Genomic DNA, 19904 nt, shown 5'->3' on the forward strand with positions numbered 1-19904 from the left:
TTACAAAGAGAAAAACAGTCATTTGTGGGGAAGCCCAGCAGACACCATCTTAATTAAGCGATCAAAGTTAACATCACTAGTCATAAGACATGCTGACATCAAGTACCTCTTGATATAATGCACTGAAAAATGATAGCACATCACTTCCAAGTAGTCTTCCACAATCTAACCATCAGAAAACATCAGACCAACTCAAATTGAGGGACAGTATACAAAAAGCTGACGGGTCCTCTTCAAAAGTGCCAGCATCACAAAAGACAAAGAAAGAATGAGGAATTGTTGGGAGACTAGCCGAGACCAAGGAGGCATGACAATGAAATGCAATGTGTGATCCCAGATAGGATCCTGGAACAGAAAAAGGAAAACCTGGTGAAATCCAAAAACAAACCATGGGTTAATAGTGTTGGACCAATGTTAATTTCTTGGTTTTGGTCATTATACTGTAGGTATGCAAGTTAATCAACATTAGCGGAAACTAGGTGAAGAGTATATATAAAGTCTGTACTATTTCGCAGCTTTTCTGTGGCACATTATTTCAAATAAAATTTTTAAAATAAAAGACATGACTATGAGTGAGGGTCAAGTCTGTATCACTTTTCTATGTACGACCCAAACATAAGCTACAGTGAAACATCCCCAGTCACTGCCCATGCTGATGACCAACACGTGACCCATGCAGCCCCAAACATCTGTGCCACTTAACTACTCCACTCTTGCCTCAAAGATCTTGGAGAATCCTGAAGTGACTATTTTTGGGGGTCGGGGGAAGGGTGGACTTCAAGGAAGATTACTGGGGGAATGTTTTTTTGCCCATCTGTTTCTTTCCACACAAAGGGAACTAAGGGTACTCTGGGCCTCTCTCAACCTCTAGTCCCTCATCCTCAAAGGAGTGACCTGATTGGTTAATTTGGGAAGAATAAAGCAGACACACTTTGTTCATCTGCTTTCTTTTCCTTCTTGGGAGTGAATGGCTTATAGCAAATAGGTGTTCTGCCATGCTCCTCAGGACAAGAAACTTCCCCTCTTTGGCCTTTATGGACCGGGTAGACCAGCTCATTTGGAAGCCTATTTGACATTCACCCCAAAGCTATTCCCTTCAACTTAGTCTTTCTCAGTTACTATGGTGATATTTTTGCCCTCGTCTGCCCTGTTCCGTTTTATTTCTCAGTATGCTCAGAACCTGGGTAAGAAGAAAAGCTGATAACCAGTGGGCATTCTCTAGACCCTGCCAGGTTCCATGTGCCCCAGTCTACGTGGTATCCTAGGACCTAAGTCTGTAGCCATGATTCTCTCTGAAGTTGGGAAGCATTTTCCAACTAATCTTCTATTCCAAATAGACTCTGGACTTTGAAAATCATAAACAGTAATGACTTAACATTGTTTTTTTGCTGGGTGAGTTGAGCTGCACTGGGGCAAAAAGAGGATCAAGACCATCATACCCTCAACCCACTCTCTCACACACACACACACACACACACACACACACACACACACACACAGATGTATGTGCAAATCTGACCCATCCCATAGAGTATGGGACTACAGTCCTGTTAGGACACACTGGCTCTAAAGAGGTTTTTAAAATGAGCTATTTTCCTGGTTTTCTCACTTTAGTCTCTGCCCCAACAGTCAATTAAATAGAGGCATAAAGCATGTGTTCCTTCCTTTTTACGGACCACAGTGCATTTATCTTTTCCAACAGTTCCCTTTGTGTCTGCCTTCTTTGCTGGTATAAAGATGGAAATTTCTCAACAGAGCCTTTAAAAGTCCATTACTTTCACCCCACGTTGTACAATTTAGTTTTAAAGTCAACTTCTATGGTAAACTGCTACTTGTGTGAATGCCCGTCTGGGAGTGAGACTAATCTTCCTCTACCCAAAGAATAACCAACACTTACTGCACCAGAGTTATGATTACATCACAATAAATATTCTATGCAGAACTAGGAAGAGCTCCTCAAAGAAAAATGCTTGGAAACGGGTAATTGGAATGAACTATATGCATTTTCACTGAGCTTTGAAAGAAACTGCGAGAAAAAAGATCTTCGATCTGTTCTCAAGTATTTTTTTTTCTCTTAAAGAACACCATGTGAGGAGTTTTGACAGTGTCTGCATTCTAATGGGAACATCTCAGGAAGAAGAGGCTTATCTATATTTGTGCCTTGTTACTGCCATGATGGACACCATTTATCAGGCATAAAGAAGGGAGAAAACCCAGAAGGGAGTTCTTCTCTGGACAGTTTTGTGTTCTGGCTCTTAATTACTTTTCCTCTGCCATGGATGTGAATATTTTAAAAGCCAAAGAAGCCCCTCCATTTGAGCTACAGATGGCCACAGGAACCAAATAAGAATGCGAACAACCAATTTTAAAAGGCAAAAAACAAAAACAAAAACAAAAAACCCAAAAAAAACAAAAAACCCTTAAAAAAACCCAAAAAAACTCAAAATTCAAAAACAAGGGAAGTGCCAAGTTCCACATTGCACATCCAAACTGATGCCAAGTCCATCTTAACCATGCTGCTAGGACCAGAAATTGACAGTAATGTTAAGGAGCTGCAGTGACCCCGAGGGTAAAAATAAACATGTCTGTTAAAACAAGCACCACCAACACCAGAAAATAGACATGAAACAAGATGCCACAGGAACATTCCTTTTCCTTATAACAGGGATGTGTTAACTTCACTATTCAGAAACCTTTGATTACCCTTTTCAAAAGTTTTTTTGGTTGAGTTTAATTTTCAAGGCTGTTAACCACTTGATGCCAACTTAATTATAACAAGCAAGTAACCAACCCATAATGTATGAGGCCAATTGTTAGTTTCACTTTAGCTTCACTTTAGGGTTGGACTTCTCTGTTCATTTGTAACTTCCTGAACCAGGAAGGTTCTGTACAGTCACTTGCTTTTCCTCAGCTGGTGTCTTTGTTTCCCTGTTTGCCATGGAGGCTTGGGGGAATAGATATTTATGACTTATTATCTCAGTGTTAACAGCGCCCTTCAATAATTTATGAAACTGGGCTCTTGGATTTTTAACCTTGAAGTCCCTCTGATTATTGTTCTGAAATGCTAAGGGCTCAAACTTTAATCATCAGATTCTTGCACAAAAATTCACTCAAAGGTAGGAAAAACAGGGTTGCTAGTGGCATGATGGGTCCAGATGGGGTGGGCCAAGAACACCTTAGTCTTTAACCCTAACTTCCCTTTCACCTGTTGCCAGAACATGGCATTCTCTTCTATAGAAAATATCCTTGTTTGGGGCACCTGGGTGGCTCAGTCAGTTGAGTATCCAACTCTTGATTTTGTCTCAGGTCATGATCCCAGGGTCATGGGATTGAACTCCACTTCAGGCTGCTCACTGAGCATGGAACCTGCATAAGAGCTTAAGATTCTCTCTCTCTCTCTCTCTCTCTCTCTGCCCCTCTCTCCTACTTGTGCTTGCTAAGAAAAAAGAAAAATATCCTTGCACCAAAATGTAGTTACACTCTTATATCTCAGCATTCAGTAAACCCAAATATTCTGGAACATCACAGACATCTTGAATTAAACTTCAGGACATCACTTGCCAGTGTGTGTGTTTCTTTCCCTTTCCAGAATGTGATAATCATTTAGGATGACAATGCATTTCAGTGTTCACTTTAGGCAAAAGAGAAGGTGATGTTCAAGAAAGGGAATTATCCCTGTTCTTTCTCTAGGGGATCCTGGAGGCATTGTGCCCGATTTTTCTGATTTTGTGCATGGATTTCTCAAAAGGTGATTTGGCAGACACTATAGCTGGCCACCCAATAGCCACCCTCTACCATCTTCCTTATAGCAATAATGACCATGAGACCATGTTCTGACCAATAAAAAGTAAGCAGAATTCTCTTGGGGAACTTGGGGAGAGTAAAGCTGAAGATAAAAGCTCCCGATGCTATTCTTTCTCTTTAACTTGAACAGAGAAGTCACCTTGTGACCAAGAGGTAACAAGCCTGACAGCAAAAAGCCAATACGCTTAGGAAGTGAGAGGGCAAATGAAGAGAACCGTGTCTTTGATGGCATCACTGAGCTGTGGGAACAACTCCAGGACCACCTACATCCATACTACTGGTTAGGTAAACAATAAATGTCTTTATGGCTTAAGTCCCTATTACTTGCCACCAAAAGCATTCTTCAGCAATCCAGAAAGTGATGTCTGGGATGCAGGTAAGAGAAATCTGCCCGCAGCAATGGCTGGTTTATTCTTTTGAAGCTGTGCCCCATAGACTAAAGAGGGGATAGCACAGTGTTTTATTTATTTAAATATAATTTACTGTCAATTTGGCTAACATACAGTGTGCTCTTAGTTTTGGGGGTAGATCCCCATGATTCATCCCTTACATACAACACTGTGCTTTCTGATGCCTGGGAGCTATTGCAGCCGCTTCCTTGAGAATGGCACCCGGGTCTCAGGACAATGATATTAATGATAGTTAATAAACAGAGCAAGAATACAAACAATTAGTTGGCTCTTAGAGTTCAGTGAAACACAGTGTAAGTATAAGGCAGACAGTAGGAGAGCAAAAACATGGTCTTTTTTTCATATCCCGTGTTTCCCTCTATGGTTTAGTCTGTGCACACTCACGGGTTTAGAAGTATGTCCCCCAGCTCAAAGTCTGGATGGTTTCTATCTTGAGTAGCATACCCATTTGTATTTCAAATTTGCATTGGTGTATGGGAGGGATCTATGGGCGGGGGCAGAGGTCTGCCAGGGGAGAACTAGTATATGACTATGTGTGGGGTGGGTTACTTTCTCCCTTAGGAAGTTCACGACCAAGGTGGATCTCCACTGTGCAACAGAGTTCCTAATAACGTAAACCGCCAGCTGACCAGATTGTCTAAGTGGTGTCCTGTCCCTACCTGGCTTGATTACCAAACTAGCTGGATGTTTAGGAGGGAGGTATATGTGTTTCTTTCCAGAAAACTCCTATGCAGAGCACAGCCAGATTGGCCTCAAAAGTGAGCTGACAAACCAGAAAAACTGGGTTTATTATACTTCGGAGTTGTTCCTTAAATGATAACCGTGACTAACAGGCATCAGTTGGCTTTTTCTGGTTTAACTGAAAAGCAAATGGTATATTAAGCTTAACTTTGTTGTATTTTTCTTCTTACGCTAGAGATTTAAGCTCCCTCATTTCTGGTCTATTATTTTTTAAATACCAATCAATCTATCTGTTTTTGCTTGAAACTTGATTTCTTCAAGTACACTCATTCAGCAGGTATATATTGTGTGTCTTCATATGAGCGAGCGAGTCTAGGTGTGTGGGTGTAAGAGAGACAGAAGGAGGGGGGCGGTGGGGAGTATGCAAGGGAGAGAGAGGATGAGAACAGCTTCCTTTCAGGAGCCCTGTATCCAGAAATGAAAACCATGAATGGGCTCTAGTGCATGAAACTGAGGTTCAATTGGATTAGGAAAAGATACTCTAAAAACACTGAAAGGCTCTGTCGCCAGGCACACTGCTGGCTGGAGAATGTGGAACAAAGATAAAATTGTCAGAACATCCTGTCTCCACCTACACCAGGAAGGTCAAGTCTAAGATGCTCGTCCAAGGGCTCAGGTAAGCAGGGTCCCTGGCTGGCTTTTCCACATACAGCCAGTTTTAACAGGGGTTGGTTTAGTCTCTCTAGATCTTAACCCACTCTTAGGTAAAATGCCTGCTTCCGCCTTGCTTTATTCTTCTTTCCCTCCCAACAGCCAGTGCCAGGCTGAGTAGAAAGTTGTTTGACCTTTCAAACAAAGTTAGCTAGCTCTTCCCTCAGTAGGGGCAGCTCCGCCCACCAGCTGCCTCTCCCTCTGAAGGCAGGGAAATTCTCCTAAGAATCGGGATTGGCTTTGAAGCCCAGATCTCTTTGCACTCCTAGTTTGGATGTCTTCACTGGGTGGAAAACTAGCCAACCTGCCCAGCCTCTTGTTATTTCCGAACAGATTCTCTGAAGTTACAGGAGACCCAAGTGGTTTGGTAGATTTTGCATAAGCAATAAAACAGTGCATAAAACCCACGGCCCAGCATCACTTAATATACCTGCTTCCGCAGACGCTCTTTGAAGAAGCCTCAGCGGAGGGCATTGTAAACTGCTATGCACATTCGTATTCATGCCGAGCACAGCATGCACGGGTACAGCGGCCGAGTGCCGCACGCCTGGCGCCACCCGCCTCTGGCACTGTCTCCAGTCATTCCTCTGCTCCCGCCAACAAGTCCAAGAAATAGAAAAACATAAAAAGCTATTGTCCATGTCCAGTGAGAAATGAAATGCACTGGACCAAGTATCACAACTTCCTTAAAATAATACAACACTTCATCACTTGTGCATCTGGATCCCTCTTCGTGGTTTGCGAAGTCATAAAGCTCGAAATCGACATCCTGAACCATCACTGCTTTTTTCTATTTAAGTGCATTCCTTTAAAAAAGCAATTTATTAGCAGCTCTCTATGGTTTCACCTTATCTAAAAAGCACTTAATTCAGTTCATCTCCTGCTTTGCTTTGTACTGTTGCAGGCAATCAGAAGATTGAAAGCAACGTATTAATAAGAGAACATGCCCCGAAGCTCTGGCCCATGAAAACAGCTCCTGAATCACAATGTAGCCACAACCTGAAGTTCACCATGGACAGAAAGAAGTAATGACATATATCATAATTCTTTTTATTTGTAGGCTGATTCATCACAGATTTGGGTGAAACTCCTAAGTTATAGACAAGACCTTTTGTAGAATGCCCAGGGAAGGAAACGTATTATCCACTACCAGAAAGTCTCCTCTCCCCAAAATACAATCACTTCTACCACAATGAAAAAGTAAGGCAAGGAAGAATCCAGCCTAGTTTTTAAGGAGGGAATAACAAAGGGGGGAAATGGAGTAAATGGTACTGCCTACATAAAAGCTATAATCAATGATTTGGTTTGGGAGAAAAAAGCCAGACTTGCACAAGTTCCCTAAGTATTCATTGTGGATGACCTAATCATTCCAGAATCCCATTGCCTTAATAAAAATGCCTTCCCAGAATAGGTCTCAACCTGCTCTACCCTCAAGCCTTCTCAAGGGAAGAAAGAGAAATGGACTGCTCAAGATGTTTAAGGCCTCAGGAAAAAAAAAAAAAAACTCCTTTCTTTTCATCTGTAAAATTATAAATTTAAGATCTCTTCTAGCCTACAAAGTGCGTGATTCCTGAAAACCCTGGCCTATCAGTGATGCTGATCAGGGATGGGTAGCTGGGATCCTGATAAGAGCTTCAGGCATTAGGAATAGTGCATCCAAGTGCCTCAGAATTCTTGCGTTAACACAAGCCAATTCAAGATTCCCTCATGGAGAAGCAGATTGACTCTTTGATAGACAATGGGTGGAAAGCCCAGCACTTGGCACATAGGTGCTTGATGAACATGAACTCCTTTGCCCTACAGTTCACTGGAATGATTTGCTCTTGGCACAGGTTTTTAGTTCAGCTCAGTAAATTGGCTAATCATCCCATGGAGTTTCAAGTTCACCAACCACCCCATCTTATCCCCTCCATAATTTAGGCATTTTCCCAACCTGAGCTTTCTCTTCAGTTCTTTGTATAAGCAGAAGGAAGGAGATCTCAAACTGAGAGGCGAAATGGATGAATTTAAAAAGTATTACCATAAGCAAAAGAAACCAGGCACAAAAGGCCACATACTGCATCATTCCATTTATATGAAATGTCCAGTAGAGGCAAATCCATAGAGACAGAAAGTAGATTAGCGGTTCCCAGATTAGTGACTGCTAATGGGTACAGGGTTTCTTTTTGGGGGTGATGAAAATGTTCTGGAATGAAATATCTATCTGGAATTAGATTATATTTACAATTCTGTGAATATACTAAAAACCATTTTAAAAGGGTGAATTTTATGGAACCTAAATTATAGCACCAAAATTGTTATTAAAGAATGCCCCAAAATAGCATTATGATGATTGCAAAAATCCTAAGGAAGGCAAAGGACTTGAGTTTTAGTCCCACTGGATGTGTGGCCCTGAGCAAATTGTTCAACCTCTGTGCATCTCAGATTCACCCGCTATTAGTTAGGATGTTATCTCACTGTGAACCTTCAGGCTAATTACAAGGATCTTATTGTAAGGGATCAAAGGTTACATTCAAGGGCGCTCTCAGTCTGCAAAAGGGAGAAATAATATGCCAAGTAACCTAGACTAAGACCTCTGGGTCATCTTCAGAGACAGGTAGAGATAGGAGATGAAGCAACTCTGTCAGGTTTCTACTTTCAGGATCGATTTCTAAAGATGGTTATAATGACAGCAATCCTCAGTGTCTTGTATCTCACAAGAAAACAGCTGGCCTGTTCCTATATTTTACAGGGGAGGAAGCTCAGCCCCTGGGACATTAAGTTACATCTTCCTGGGGAGCCTGAAACATGGGTGTTTTCTCTTCCAAAGGAGCTAAGTGGCCTTCCCACTCAACTAGTAAAAACCCCAGGGGCTGGGTATTGAATCCTTGTAAGTAGTGTGATAATACTATGCCATGTTTGGGACTTAGAACCTAAGACATTCAATCCTTTTAGAAATTTGAAAGAAAAAAGAAAGGAAGGGAGGGAGAGAGGGACAGAGGAGGAAGAGGAGAGAGAAAGACTCAGGAGACAGGCAAGAAAAAGAAAGCAGCGGGGGAAGGGGAAGAGGGAGATAGAGGAAGCAGGCTGTAGATTTAGATCTTTCTCTTTCAGGAATATACAAGGGAAGCAGGTTTCCTTTTCCAAGTTCAAAGGAAACGGTGTGTTTTGTTTTCATACTCCGTTTCATTTTTCACTTGGGAAAAAACCCAGCTTTGAAGCCTCTCTGTTTAAATTCATTAGGAAAACCATCAATGATGGAAGCTTTCATGAAATTGTAGTGGGAGGAATTAGTGTTATGGGAGAGCTGGATCAATCTTCAAACATTTTAGCTCTGGAGTTGGGAGGTCCGCATTGGCTGCTTGTTCAGCTGGAAAGTTAACATAAACAAATGCTTCACTTACTGGAGAGTCCAAGGGACTAATGACACTTGATATTTACTTTCCAAATACTTCCTTAACAGCCAGCTATGCCTGCCACCTGAAAAAGATGGATGCTTCTTGAGAGCTAAGTGACCAAAGTGACCAGCAGAATGTCTCGCCCCGAAGAAAAAGGTTCTTTTAGAGGCCTGCCAGAAAGGAGGTAGTGATATTGACATGCACTGCACAGAATCTTTTCCTGTGTAATTCATAACCTGATCAAGTTGGACATGGAAACCTTTTCAGCATGGCTGTGTTAATGTTTAAGGAGATCCTTCTTGGCATCTGAATCTTTCTTAAAGTGTTGCAACCTGTTGGACTCTCCTTAGCAAAGTTAAAATAGGGCAATTTGTTTTTGACTTCTGTTTTTCATTTCATTCTCAGAGCATAGTCCATAGCACAGGTGATTGATTCAAAATGGATTTGAGGGTGACAAAGTAACCACTACAGGTGGGATGCAGGAGAGGACAGTGAAGACAACGGAGGAGAAGAAATGATATGGAGCAGACAAGAGGGCACTGGAAGATTAACAGATACTACTGATGCTCTTACAAAATCGTTCTGGGAAAAAAGTTAGAAAATGTCTTCATGCATACAGTGTAATACAGATTAAGTAATTTATGATCTGAATGTCTGCAGAGAAGGATGACTTTTTTTATTTTTCTGATAAGAATTATATAGGTGTATGCAAATGAATACAGGTAAAACTGTAAAAATATACACACATTCATGGATATGCCATTGTGTGTGCATCTGGGTGCACAAACATGCATATGTGCACCTTAAATAAATGAATCCATGTGCAAAAGAATTATGATATAATATTGATTAGCAGACTTCTTCCTGACAAGTCTACCCCAAGGACAAACTAGAGCCTATTTTTTTTTTTAATTGAGGTGAAATAAGGAGTGCATAGATATAAGAACACAAAGGCCACAGTTAGATTTCCATTTCTACAATGGAAACTACAGTGGGTAACTCCTTGTTTTAGGGACATCAGGTCCTCACTTGCTATCCCTTATTTAGCTTGTGAGAAAATAAGGCATAAAATTAATCTATCCAAGGCATGCAACCATCCCTGCCCAACTTAATGAGTGACTAACTAATCCAAAAGGAAAACAGCCATTACTTATACAGCTATAGCGTAGATGCAACATGGCATATAAATCAGTAACTCTTGTATTGCAAAACAGACAAATAGATTAATGCATGTTGCAAAAGATGGGTGAAGAGATCGATTAGGTTACTGATTCAGACCATGAACTTTCTCTCAATATACTGCATTTAACTTTTAAATAAGGTTTAGGAGAACCTGTAACATTTTGCTCACTGACAGAGCTATATTTTACTTAGGGCAGAAATTGGCTAGTCTATAAAAATTAAATTATGCCCCTTTCACTGTATCTAGTCAAGAGGAAAAACTCTAATTACAAGATTGCACTGTCAAACAAATGCAAATTCACATTCTTTATATCCTGGTTTAAAAATTCATATGGGGGGAGCTTCTATTTTGAAATGAGAATCAATATTTGAAATATTTTTCGGAACGCAGTGATAAGCAAGAGCAAAAGAAATGTCATTATCAAGGGTGCTGGTAAGTAGAAGCTAACTCATTAAGAGCAGAGCTTGCTAGAACAAGTCATTCGTTATGCAAACATTTAAATATCAATTAGTAAGGACAATGAATGAAGGCTCTCCTTCCCCACAGCCTGGTGCCTTATAACTCCAGAAATGACCAAGGGGACAAAAAGCAGTGGAAAATCTCTGCACCTAATAGGAATGCCACTCTGGGGAATAGGTAAAGGTTAATTTTAAATGTACTTCCCAATTGAAAATTAAATGTACCTGCCTCCAAATTCATAAAAGCTGAGTTTGCAGACTTAATCCAGAAAGGACTAACTAAAGACCTAGGCATATTGCATCGCTGGTATTTTTTGGAAAGAGAATGCCTTTCATCACTGCTTAATGTCAAACTTGCTTGGTTCATTAAAATCTCTTCGTCTGTTAAAACTGTGCTTTTCCTCGACCTGTGAAAAAATGCCAATCCATACAGCGCTCAAACTTTAAAAATCCTACTGTTGGTTCTCATATTCATTTAATATCAATTTCATGGCCTGTCCAGTCAACCAGTTCACAAAGCCTGTAAGGTGAATATGGTGGACATGAAAACCATTTAAATATTTAGCACTTTGCTTGCATTATCTTCTCAGGCAAACCTGGTGTTATATTTTGCTAGAAGGTGCTGGCTCAGAAAAGCAGGTGCGTCTTGGAGAAAGTCGGCTGGTGGACATAGACCAGATGCGGAACTTTTCTGGCTGTTGTTTCCCTCCTCTACAAACAAAAGTCTGGTTTTTCCAGACTTAGGGGACCCCACAGTCACGTGGGGAGCTTATCAAAGACCCACGGCTGGGTATATCACAGACTAACTGAACTGGCCGCTTCAAGAGTGACGGGAGACATATGGATTTCAACAAAACTTCCAGGAAAAATCTGACGTGCACCCTGAATTCTGAGTCAATGGGCCTTTTCAGTTTTCATGCACTAAGATTTTCAGAACAGGTTATTGATCCAATGAAAATAATAATTCTAACTTCAGTACCTAATACTATTACGTAACAGGTATGACCTTCTTTCTCCAAAGTGGAAAGACTGAAACTGCAGAATTTATCACTGGTGCGTTAGGGGTTAGGGAAACCAGGACCACAAAAGAGGACTACTGGATTTCATGAGACACTCTGTGTAAGACCCAGGCAAGTAGCTGCTATGTTCCCATGTTCCCATGTAGCCCATGTTCCCAGGACTGTGATGCTTGCATTCCATGTGGTCACTTAACAATCCAAGTCTTAGCTTGGCTCTCCGTCCCTGTCAGCATCAGGAGGGTTAAGTGTCATGTCTATTCATTGGTCTAACAAGTACATGGAGACAAAAATCCAAGTACCTTGGAAGGAGCAGATCCCCAAACATTGCTCTTTTGACACAGGAGCACGCATTTGGCTAACTTTACTGAATTCAGGCTTAGAATGTGTGTCCTTCCCGCTTATCACAGGCTTTTCTTTGGAGTCCAAACTGTGTCTGTTTTCCAGACTTCTCAATTGGTATTGCTTTATTATTTCACTCTCTGTGTACCCTTTGGCCTATGGTCTATGGCTGGAGGAACCTAGTTTGGAGAGAAGGTATCCACTTGATCCAACTAATAGCAATTTCAGCCCTGGAGACTCCCTGTGCTAAAGGTTCCCCTAGGTAAGACAGGCATTATAATGCCCCCCTCTGCCTTTTTTTTTATAATGTTGTTTAGAGGACAGAATAAAGCAAGATGAAGAACACCACTATGAAAATGGAGTGTGTGGTATTTATCTTACATATACTTCTAGAGAGGAAGAAACATCTCTCTGAAAAAGGACATCTCTTCTGGCTATAGTTTGGGTTGTATCTTTTTCTTTCCTTGTCTCAACCATATCCCAGCTCATAAAACATGATACCCAGGTAAGCATTGGCCTAGAGGATCCAGAGGAAGTTCCTAATGTGTCCACAGTTTATCCCTATTTTTTTCTGGCTCTAAATTACCATTTGAAAGAAAGCTGCAAATATTTGGCAAAAAACAAAAACAAAACAAAAAAACAAAACCCCAAAACAAAACAAACAAAAAAAAAAAAACGGTAAAGCGTTCAGAGTGATTACAACTAAAATTGCAGCAGTACCTCTGGAAAAAGGGCAGATTTTACAGGTAAAATCCTCAAGAATGAAACACAAGGAGAAAAGAAACAACTTACCAAAATCATAGTTATCAATCTTAGCTACAGAATCGTCACTAAATTTTATTTTGCTTTTGTAATAGCCCGAATCCCATGACAAATGACAGAACAATGCATGCTGCTTTTCTTGGGACAAATTATTCTTGAGAGCAATTATGTATCAGACTTCCCAAGAGAGCGCTTTCCGTGGAAAGAATCCACACCTAATGACCTAAAAAGAACAGCTTTTAAAACTGCGCACACATACCCTCTCGCCACACATTGATGAGCTAGCTATCTGCTCATCAAATATCTGTGCGGTTAGTAGCAAGGTATTTCCAGGCCCTTCTCTGAGAAGAAACTACTTTTCCAAGGTGCTGCCTTTAAAACTGTAGCCTTTGCATTCATTTGCTAGTAGGTTAAGAAAAGCACTTGACAGATTTAATCCCTTCAACCAAAAGCTCTGGGGGGCTATGCAGTTCAGCCAACAAAAGAGGAACAGAACTTCGGTTCACACCGTATCATTCACCACATGATGCAATTTCCCCTCTTGTTAATATCCTGAAAATGGCAAGGTCTAGCATTATGGGTTTGACCTTGGAATTCAAAGTAGAGTTCCATTCCTTTCCCCAAAGTTCCAGGTGCACTTGTAGGGGACTTTGATTTCTGGTAAGGCTATTGGGAGTGGCTGGGGAGTTCCACATCAGGGAGAAAACTCTGGTCAGCTGAAGTAAGTGAGGTTTGCTCTCACAGGATGCCCTCCTTCTCCACATAAAGCGCAGCACCTTTCATCAGCCAGCTAGCAGCTAAGCTTGTGGGGCTGGAAACTACATTCCTTTGAACATCTTGGCAATTGGTGCCTGGAATTTGATGCAGTAGCTCTAAAATTAAATAAAGATCCTGTAGTGTTCTTCTAAGAAATACGGCGTGGCTCTATGACAAAACACATTTTTCAAGCTCTGACCTCTGGGAACTTCAACTAGCTTCATATTTCAGGCTGACACTGCTCACAGGCTACTGTCTAGTTGCCCAAGCCGAGCTGGTTATCCATCTATTTTCCAGCCTCCTGATCAGCTTTTAGCAGAGAGATGAGGAGAGTAAATAAAAAGAGGAGAGCCACTAATTTAAATGCACTTCCCCTCCAGAGTCCCTTGGGGAGAAGCCCTGGTAATTAACTCTAATGAGATTAACTTGGAACTCTTCCGTTTGCCAGCATTGTAAAAGTAAATCTGTGGTAACCAGTGTGTGTGCATTAAATCAAAGTCAGTCCCCTTTCTTGTAATTTAATGCCCCCCGGCCCCCCACCTCCCACTCCTACCCCTAACCCAGGCTGGAGGCAGGTGAGCGCTGCTTGGTTCTTACCCGCACTTTGCTCCATCACTTCTTTCTGACACATGTCTTGAACATTCACCGTGCAATTCACTATAAACTCGGGGGAGGAGCAGTCGTTGTTCAGCTGGAATTCTTCACATTGGTAACACTGGATTTGCAGCGCAAAGCCTGTGGGGACAGAAGCAATCGGATTTAGATCCAGCCCTCACAGAGACCACCCCAGAAACCGCGGCCCTCCTCTGCCCCAGCCAGCCACGGATCCCGACCTCTGGGGTCCTTGGGCTCGGCACCCCTGGGTCTCCAAGAAAGGCGTATGCGGCTGAAGCCTGCAGCCGGCGGCGCGGACACCGAGGGTCCTGCAGGACAAATGAATTCTGTCGGCGACCCCCAGACCAATGCTCCAGAAACAAGAGAGCCCGTCCGACACCACACCTGGCCCTTCCGCCACGGAAGTTGAGAGGCCGGGTGCACAACTCGAGAGCGAAGTAGCTCCAGAGACATGCTTCAGCTCCAGTGTACAGCTAAGGATTTGCCTAATTGTTAATTGGTTACAAATTGCTTAATTACTGTTTTGGCACCATTCGCGGTTGCATTTGCAGACGCCTTTTTAGTTTTAGTTTTTGTCGTCAGCGTTCCTGTGCTGGGGCTCCGAGGCTCCCTACGCGACCACCCAGGAACCCAGGAGGAAGTGCCAGACGCCAAGTGTGCTGCGCCCCGAGTGTCCGGCCTTTCTTCGGGACAGTCCCCGCAGCAGCGCTGGGCGGGGAGGCGCAGCGTGTGCAAGGGGCGTGTGTGTGTGAGCGCGCGCGCGCCCGAGCCGCGACACCACAACCTTTTCTTCTTGGCTTTCAGGGCAACCATTTGGCTAGGGTCCGGTGGGGGTCCCCGCTCTGCAGCGCTCGCTCGAGAGCCGTTTGCATAATTCAGAGGACCGAAACGTTTTCGCATCTCGCAGCGTTCCAGCCTGGCTGCTCTGCCTGGATCAATGAGCTCCTGTCTAGACCTAACACCCCCTGCAGCCGGACCCCCGGGCTTCTTCCCAGCTCCACAACGGCGGCTCTCCGGGCGCTGCAACCCAGCCCCGGCGCGCCCGGGCCACAGGCTGCCCAGCGCTCCCGTCACCTGTCGGCGGCGCCACTCCCACGGGTTGCTGGAGACGCCTGCTAACTTGGTGGGGTCAGGGGCTTTTTATCACCCCCTCTCCGTCGGCAAGGCCCCAGCACATCTCGGACCCTCCGTCCTCCCCAGCTCAGCTTCTTCTCCCGCAGCCCGGGCATCTGCAGCTCGGGTCCCACAAACCCATCGCTCCCGCCTCTCCTCCTGGAGACTTTCCCACGTCGCGACTCCGGGCACCAGCACCCGTCACCGCCGCCAAACTCCCGCTGGGCAACCCCTGCGCAGCACGGGCCCGGAGGTGGGTGCCAGAGGGGCGAAGGGGCAGACGGGTAGATGGGGTGTGCTCGCCTAGCGGGGCCGGTGGTTTCTTCGTCTCCCTACCTTGAAGCAAGAACAATCCGCAAAAAGTTGCCGCGATGCCGAGGACCCACATCCTCCCGGAGCCGCGGAACCGGGAGAGGGCAGGCGCAGCAGAGGCGGCGACCGCGGCGGAGGCGGCCCGGGCCGCAACGGCTGTGGCTGCCGAGGCTGCTGGGGCCCGCGCTCCTGCCGCCGAGGCCACCGCCGCCGCCACGAGGAGCCGCAGGTGCCGCCGGCGGCGCCAGCATCGCCCGTGCCGGGACTCCCGGCTGCGGGTCGCTGCTCCTCCCGCGGGCGCTCCCGGGCAGAGCGCGGCGCCTCCGGAGTTGGCGGCTGAGACTGGAGGAACTACTGGCGAGCCGGAGCACCCAAAAAACTCTCGTCTCTTCTCCCCACCTCCCACTCCAGGCACCACGTGACGGCTGCCGAGTTGGGGTGGGGGTGGCGGGCGAGGAAGGCTGGGACCGTCTTTTCAGGTCCCCACCCCCTTCCTATCGCCCTCCTCTCCCGCCTCCGCACGTCCCCAGGACAGGGACGCCAGAAGGAGAGGCAGAGTGTAGTTTTCCAAGGTTGGGAGGCTTGGAGATTGGGGAAGCGTGAGGAGGGCGCAGCAGGTGCCGAGGGGACTGGCCGGGCGCTGACTGCGGGACCTGCGAGGTGGGGTCGTAGGACCGCGTGCCCCACTAGCCCTCCGCGCCCCCCGGGGCTGGTCCACCCAGCTGGGGTTGCTGGGAGGCCCGCATTGGGAGCCCAGTGCCGGGGGCGGCTGGCTAGAGGGGCGCGTGCTCCCCTGAGTAAGACGAAGTTGCACACCTGCAGGCTCCCTGAGGGGGCCGGCGCAGCTGCGCCTTTTCTTCCTCGTAGAGGCCCCTGGTTCAAGACCAGGCTTGGCTTCAGCGGCCGCAGAGCGGGCGGGGTGTGGTGAGGACCCTGCCTGGACAGGCGCCGTTCGCCCCGGGCGGCCCTCCTTCCGTCTGCCCGCTCGCACAGCTGGAGGGTGCAGTGACATCAAGCCTAGCCTAGGACAGGTTGGCCTCCCGGGGACGACTGTCACGAGTTCCCACCAGAAAGCAAATCGGGTGAAGAAGGGAATATCTTTGCTCTCTTTTCCTCCCAAAGGCCGGGGATCTTCATCCAGCTTTTCTCAAAGTCACGGGTTATTATTAGTGCGTCCTCCCAGGTCCTCTCCTGCATCACGCTTTCCCAGCCCAGGAGTCAGTCGCAGGCTGCCTTGCGCCTCTGTTTTAAGACCCCGTCCCATTCCCCCTCTCTCAGTCAAGCGACCCACCTTGAATACTCCCGGGACGCCACCGGGCTGAGTTCGTCTTCCTTGGAGCGGAGCCTTGCAGCAGGTGGTGTGGGAGCCTCGGCGCCCCCGCCCCCAACCCCGCACGTTGTCACCCTTCCCCCTGAGTCCCTGGGGAGAACCCATTTCTGTGGAAATCGCTTCAGAAGCTTAGCTCCTCTTCACCGCCTGCCCTTCCCTTCCCCGCGAGGAAGCTCTCTCAGGCCAGGACGCTGATTATTTATTTTCCCATCCTGCCAGCGGAGCAGGTCTGGAAATGGGCTTAAATGACTTTCTTGTAATTCCTCTGCAGAGATCGTTCCATATCTGCCTCAGGCTCCTTCTCTCCCTTTGCCCCCCTCTTCTTTTCATTTCTAGTTGGTTAACCCCTCGGGGAGACTGAACGCTCTGACCATTACACCCTTGTCTGCAGACTCTGATCTTACAATTGGCTGAATTACTATCTCGGGAGCAAAGGGGGCCAGTTTATTTATTTCTTCCGGGAATTGATTGTCTGGAGCACGTGTGAGAGCAAACAACTGGGCCAAAGGATCCTTGAACAAGTTCTTTGCAGATTTCAGAGGGTGCCAACTGTGATAGAACTTTTATTCAGAAATGAAACAAAAGAATTTTTTCAAAGTCTGAAAGACAATGATACTTTACATAATTTTCATTTAGGACAACAAAATTCAATATAACAAATTGCACAAATTAACCAAATAACACTGATTATACAACACTCTTTAAACATACAAACGTGTGCTGAAGTAACCATATAGATCCTAAAAATATTTCTATTAGGCCTACTTTACAAACTCCTGTACAAAAGCAATTATAAATAGTTCACATCTAGAAAAAATACAAATAACCTTTAAAATAGAATTTATCCTCACATATACACAGACTTTGTAGGGAAAAAAAAAAAGATCTTAAAAAGTAAGAATTTTTTGTAGCACCAGCAATTCATTTTATTTTTAAAAAAGTGAACATGACAGACAGGAATTTGCTTTCATTTCTAGTTTCCCCAGATTTTAATAAAAAGAGTAGGAAGATAAAAAATCAAATACTGTTGAGAATCATAGAGAAGCACTAAGCAGAAGAGGTTGTAAGAAAATGTTTGGAGGGAAAACCTGTGGTTGAACATAGAATTAGGTCACTTCTGATCCACATCCTTTCCCATCAGTGTCACACTGGAGTACCTGTTACATTTTTCAGTGGAAGCAGAATTACACTCACTCCTAGAACCTGAATCTCCCTGGTAACAATTTTGAAATTGCATTAGAATTAAAGTTTATATCACATTGAGATTGTGAGTTGGAGAGGACAGTGAGCCCTCTGGTTTTTGGCAGGCCCTGTTTTAGCTTTACAGAGTGTACCCACAAACAATTTGAGGACTAGGACAGTGAAGTCAACAAAACACTTTAGCTGGAATTTTTGAAAAATATATTATCAACTTCTAACACTTAGTACATCATTTCAAGAGCATGGCACTGATTCAATTTATTGCTGTCTTTTTTTTTTTTTTTGCTACAAATATAATTTCTTTTCCAAAAATTTACAACTTCTGTACAAGTATTCAAAAAAAGTGCAAAATTAAGACTTCTGCATTGTGGGTGTGTTTACATCTAATCTTGGTGAAACACAACAAATGGAGTCTATTGCCCTGTCAGAAAAGGAAGCTCCAGTGGGTTACTTGTTATGAATCTGACAATGGAGGCTCCGTTGTTGCCATGGTTTATTGTTGCCATCTCTGTTCCCCTCCACACAACTGTTTCTTAAGTGCTCCATTTTCAGCTAAGAAAAAACAACAATAACAACAACAACAAAAACGGTCCTTTATACATCATTTGAACCCTGACTTGCACAGGAAGAGAAGCTGTCATATAAAGAATCACTCAGGGATTCCAAATTGTCTACCCCAGGCCTATCTGAGCTACTCAAAGATGCCTCTTCAGTTTTTTCTTTTTCTTCCTTTTGTCTTTCAACCGTGTTTAGAGAGTTCTTCTCTCTTTCTAACAAAATCATAGTTTTGCTGTTATATTTATTGAATGACTCCAGGGAAATTTTAGATAATCTATTCTCAGGATCTTCTTTTGTTTCTTCAACTTGTTTCAATTTCTGCAATAAAAAGAGGAAAATATTAGAAACATATTTCTTTGGAAAATCAAGTTATTCTATCCAATATTCAATTATTGTCTGTATAACGTGCAGTTTAAAGGGATAGAGAGAGCCTACAAGTCTTTAACAACCTTCTGGTATAACTAAAGGTAATAATAAAGGCTATTTTAGGGATAAATCAAGACTTTAATCATTTTACTGAGATAAATAGGTCCCGATTTGCAAACCAGTAAAGTGCCACTTAATTTCATTTTAAATGGATCCATTTGAAATTTGTTCAGGTAAAGTGCCTTATATTTCTTCACCAAAGTTTCAGACTCCTCTCTTTTCTTACTAAGTATTAGTAGTTGTCTTGTTTTTAAATATGGATAAAGGATTGAGTTTCAGCCAGAAGTTGGGGTTATATGGGGGGTGGGGTGGGCAAGGCATACAATCCCTTAAATTGCCATGGGAAACATTATCATATTTCTGTTTTCTCCCTTTATGAGCCCAAAGATATTTGAAAGAGATCTCCAGGTCTGTGGGTGTAGATTCTAGAAAGCCCAAAGGTGGGGGGGGGGGAACATAGTAACACTTCTGCCCATTAGTAACCTCTCCCTCCAGGAGGTTCCAGTAATACCACTCTAAATGGGGATATTTGTAGGATGCTACTGGCAGTCTCCAGGACTTTATAAAACACTGCAGCCATATTCAATAATTATACTAGGTGAACTCTATAAACATGAATATATTCTATTGCTCAAGTGGTTCCTAAGGTCTGAGATGAGAGAAGAGAGAGGTACAGATACAAAAGCAACACATGTAGACGTGTTAAAGCCACTAAGGCATTTCCTCTTTGGGCAACAATTCTATCCAAACACCAGGAAAAGGTAGGAATAGGGGCTTAGACATGGTCATGATAGTTACGATTTATTAAGCATCCACCATGTAAAACTCAATGAATATATTTTATCTAGAA

The 19904-nt window shown here is 44.0% G+C and overlaps 1 protein-coding gene across 1 annotated transcript in view; it reads right to left on the reverse strand.

The window, feature by feature from the left end:
* LYPD1 (LY6/PLAUR domain containing 1) overlaps positions 1–15895 on the reverse strand; it is a 36894-nt gene extending 20999 nt beyond the window's left edge. Inside the window, exons 1-2 of the mRNA XM_042994288.1 lie at positions 15565–15895; positions 14098–14235 (exon numbers count right to left, since the gene is read on the reverse strand). Coding sequence (XP_042850222.1) covers positions 14098–14235; positions 15565–15616 — 190 coding nt within the window. The 5' untranslated portion in view covers positions 15617–15895. The remainder of the gene's footprint in view (positions 1–14097; positions 14236–15564) is intronic.
* Positions 15896–19904: the final 4009 nt, after the last annotated feature.

This window comes from Panthera tigris, chromosome C1 (assembly GCF_018350195.1).
Source record: "Panthera tigris isolate Pti1 chromosome C1, P.tigris_Pti1_mat1.1, whole genome shotgun sequence".
NCBI lineage: Eukaryota > Metazoa > Chordata > Mammalia > Carnivora > Felidae > Panthera > Panthera tigris.